This window comes from Capsicum annuum, chromosome 2, assembly GCF_002878395.1.
Source record: "Capsicum annuum cultivar UCD-10X-F1 chromosome 2, UCD10Xv1.1, whole genome shotgun sequence".
In the NCBI taxonomy this organism is placed as follows: domain Eukaryota; kingdom Viridiplantae; phylum Streptophyta; class Magnoliopsida; order Solanales; family Solanaceae; genus Capsicum; species Capsicum annuum.
The window spans coordinates 140,009,055-140,012,565 of NC_061112.1; the positions used below are offsets into that span (position 1 = coordinate 140,009,055).

Sequence of the window (3,511 nt, forward strand, 5' to 3'; positions counted from 1 at the left end):
GAGGTGGTAAACGAACGAACTTGATCAACCATATAATAAAGTAGATGTACGAAAAACTCGAGATGTTGATAATGTTAGAAAACTATCTACAACATCTAATAATTAGATGCGCCTACAATCAATATATCCTTGAAAGCTCAGACGGAGAAAACAAATCATCTCCTCAAACACGGCTTCAGTGCAATCATAAAAACGAACATAATTTTGAGGATATCAGTGGATATCAGTGAAACGGTTCACAAGATCAGTAATAATATAAACACGTACTTCCATTTATGTACTCTTTCAATATCCACAGAACAAAAGAACATGGAAAAGAAATACAACACTCGAAACTTGTAGTAGAACTGAAACTGCCTGCTCCCCTATTCCACAGACAATCTCTAATCTTTTGTAATCTAAGAAAATTCAAAGCACTCTGTAAGGCTAGTAGTAGTATAATTTGCTTTAGGATTTCTATATATCCCAAAGTCAAATCAGAAAGAAAAAAAAAAACAATTTGAAAGCAGTATTCTAAGCGGCAGATGGAGCAGTTATGTAGTGCAGAACATCAGGCTCTGATATCGCTGTCATTAATTTGTTAGCTTCAACTTGGTCATCAACAACAGGAGTCACGTTGGCATTCTTGTAATCTAGTGTTATGTCATTGTAAATATCCCACCATTTTTTGATTAGCATCTTAATGTCTTCTCTGTCCATGTTCTCTTCTTTGCCAGTGTACCTCCATGGTTTTGACCCCGCTGCACAGTAGTGAACAACTTTTACCTTGTCAAGATCAACATTCTCAGGGTGACGCCACAACATAGCTAATACTAAGTTGTAATTGTTTGGAATTGGCTTGTATACATCTCTGAAATACATGTTCAAGAAATCCTGCAAAATTATCCAATGACAAATGAAAGTTAAAGGGGTTTTACTCTTTCAGTCATTTTAGCAAAGTAAAATAAATAAATAAATAAAAGTTTAAAAAAATTGTTACCTGCTCAGCAAATGGGGTAGGAGGGGTAACTTTGAGGGTCTTCAAGAGATCATCATAAGTGGAGAGACTTGGCTCATAGACAAACATGCCAGCATTGAAATAGAGTGATGGCTTAGGGCCCAAGTCTTGAGTCCACTGGACCTTATCTGGGCACTGTTGGCAGTATCCAACCTTGTATTGTGGAGTGTGACTCCATGTTTTCTCACAGAAACAATCCATCACCGCATAGAAATAACCATCTGGCAAGTCAAAAAGGTGGTCTATGTTATCAAACACCTGGATATCTCCATCCAAGTATATCATCTTGCTATACTCCACAAACTGCACACATCCAAGAAAAAAAAAACATTTAGCACCAAATTAAAACATTATCGATCACATAAATAAATTGAAACAGAAAGAACAAAAGCGTACGTACCTCCCATATACGGAGTTTGGAATAGTTGATGACATAATAAGCCATAGCAAATTGAGTTTGGTTCTCCGGGGGATAAACTGGCTCGATCTCTCGAACAATACAACCTTGGTTGATGAGTATACGTCGATGTTCCTCAGGGACGTCAGGCAAACAAGCCACAACAAGTGGGTAAGCAGATTTTGCCTTACGCAATCCCTTAACCAAGCCAACTACACCTTGCCAGTAATCACCGTTTCCAGCTAAAAACGTCACATAGGCACGGCTAGACAAACTTTTTGTCTTGGCCAAACCAGTTGCCTTATTTGCAAGACCAAAAACATTAGGTGCCATTACTGTCACTTAGGAATGAGTCTTCTTTGAGTGATTTTAAGATGAGAAAAAACAAGCTAGCTAGCGCTTTGGAAGTTTTAAAGAAAAGATTGTTTCTATGTGTGTTAAGTAGAGAAATTTCTGATGTTTGTTGATGAATTTTGAGTGTTATGGAGGTTGTTTATATAGGCGTTGGATGGAATAAAAAATGTGGAAAAAAAATAAACTGTAACGATGCCATATTGCATGCAGGTGTCTTCTACGATGTCGTTTGGTTTCGTTATCTGTTGAAGCTTCTTTGAAGTAGTACATTTGGGCCCCTGAAATCTAGAAAATTATATTTACACCACAGAGATCAAACTGTACGTGTAACGTTAGGTGAGATCAAACGGTTCAAATTTTTTTTTGTTGTTTTCTAATTGAAAAAAATAAATAAAAAGAAACTCAACAAATAGTGACTATTACTTTGTTGCTCTAGAGAAATCTCTCGCTAAAACTTGCGGTGGTTTGAGTAATTAAATAATGTTTCTTTTTCTACAGTAATTAATTAAACGGAAAAGGATCTAATATACCCTTTTTGAAAATGGTACACAAATATCCTCATTTTATCTTTAAGCTCAAAAATACCTTTAATATATTAGAAATGGCTCAAAATGTCCTTCTTCCTCTATTGATTCAAAAATACCCTTTCATCCACATATTTGGATCAAAAATACCCTTAACATTAAATTTAAGTCCAAAAATGTCTCCTTTAACAAATTCTGATGTGAAATATAATTTTATTTAAATTAAATACATGACATTATTTTTATTGGTCCACATGTAATTAGACTCAAATTCATTCACAATTTAATGGTCCTCTTTTCACTAATTTTTTTAGTTATATATAAAAATTTAAAAAGAATTAATTAATGTTTAAGTGCAAAATTAGAAAAGAATTCCTTAAATAGGATAATTAGCAAAGGAAAAATACTCTCGTAGTTAATGATTATCTATGTGTGCTCAAATATTAGAGAACATATTTTAGGTAAAATTTTGAAGACTTTTAGTTCTTTTTAGGTTTTGAACTTTTTATATAAAAAAAACTTGAAAGTAATTTAAGTCTTTATTTAATTTAGGTAAGAATACATAATATTTTACACTTCTGTCCTTCTCCAACATGAAACCATAAAAATAATAAAATCATTTACAATAGATAAAATCATTTAATCTTTTTCCTTATATATATATTAAAATGTAATTAAAAAAAACACCCCTACGTGAAATAAAAAAAAATAATAATTTTTTTTTTTTAAAAAAAACATTCTCCCTTAGAAAGCTTTACAATAGATAAAATCATTTAATCTTTTTCCTTTAATTTTTATTTTATTAAATAAATATATAGAATGGAATTAAGAGTCCTAAAATATATAAATATGAAACCCGAAACATATAGGAAAATTAAGAGTCCTAAAATATATGGAAGGAAATTAAGAGTCCTGAAATAGAAAAAATATATTTCTTGAAAATATAAAAATTACCATAAATATTGCTATTATGATGTACCATAAATTACTTGATAACTTGGTACCAACCTAAAACTAAAAAATTAATAATTAAAAAAAAAAAAAAACCACCCCTGACGTAAAACCCACAAAAACTATATAATAATAAAAAATTATAATTAAAAAAACCCAGAAATAATATAATAATAAAAAGTTGTAATTAAAAAAACCTCAAAATAATATAATAATAAAATAAATTGTAACTAAAAAAAGCCCACCACTACGTGAAATCAAAAAAATAATATACTAATTAATGCATAT

At 31.0% G+C, this 3,511-nt stretch overlaps 1 protein-coding gene across 1 annotated transcript; it reads right to left on the minus strand.

Moving 5' to 3' along the window:
• Positions 1 to 251: 251 nt before the first annotated feature.
• Positions 252 to 1,862, minus strand: LOC107859925 (galactinol synthase 2). The gene is given in 3 exon segments (NM_001324776.1): positions 252 to 873; positions 980 to 1,300; positions 1,398 to 1,862. Coding segments are annotated over 3 exon segments (1,011 nt in total). The 5' UTR covers positions 1,728 to 1,862; the 3' UTR covers positions 252 to 513.
• Positions 1,863 to 3,511: the final 1,649 nt, after the last annotated feature.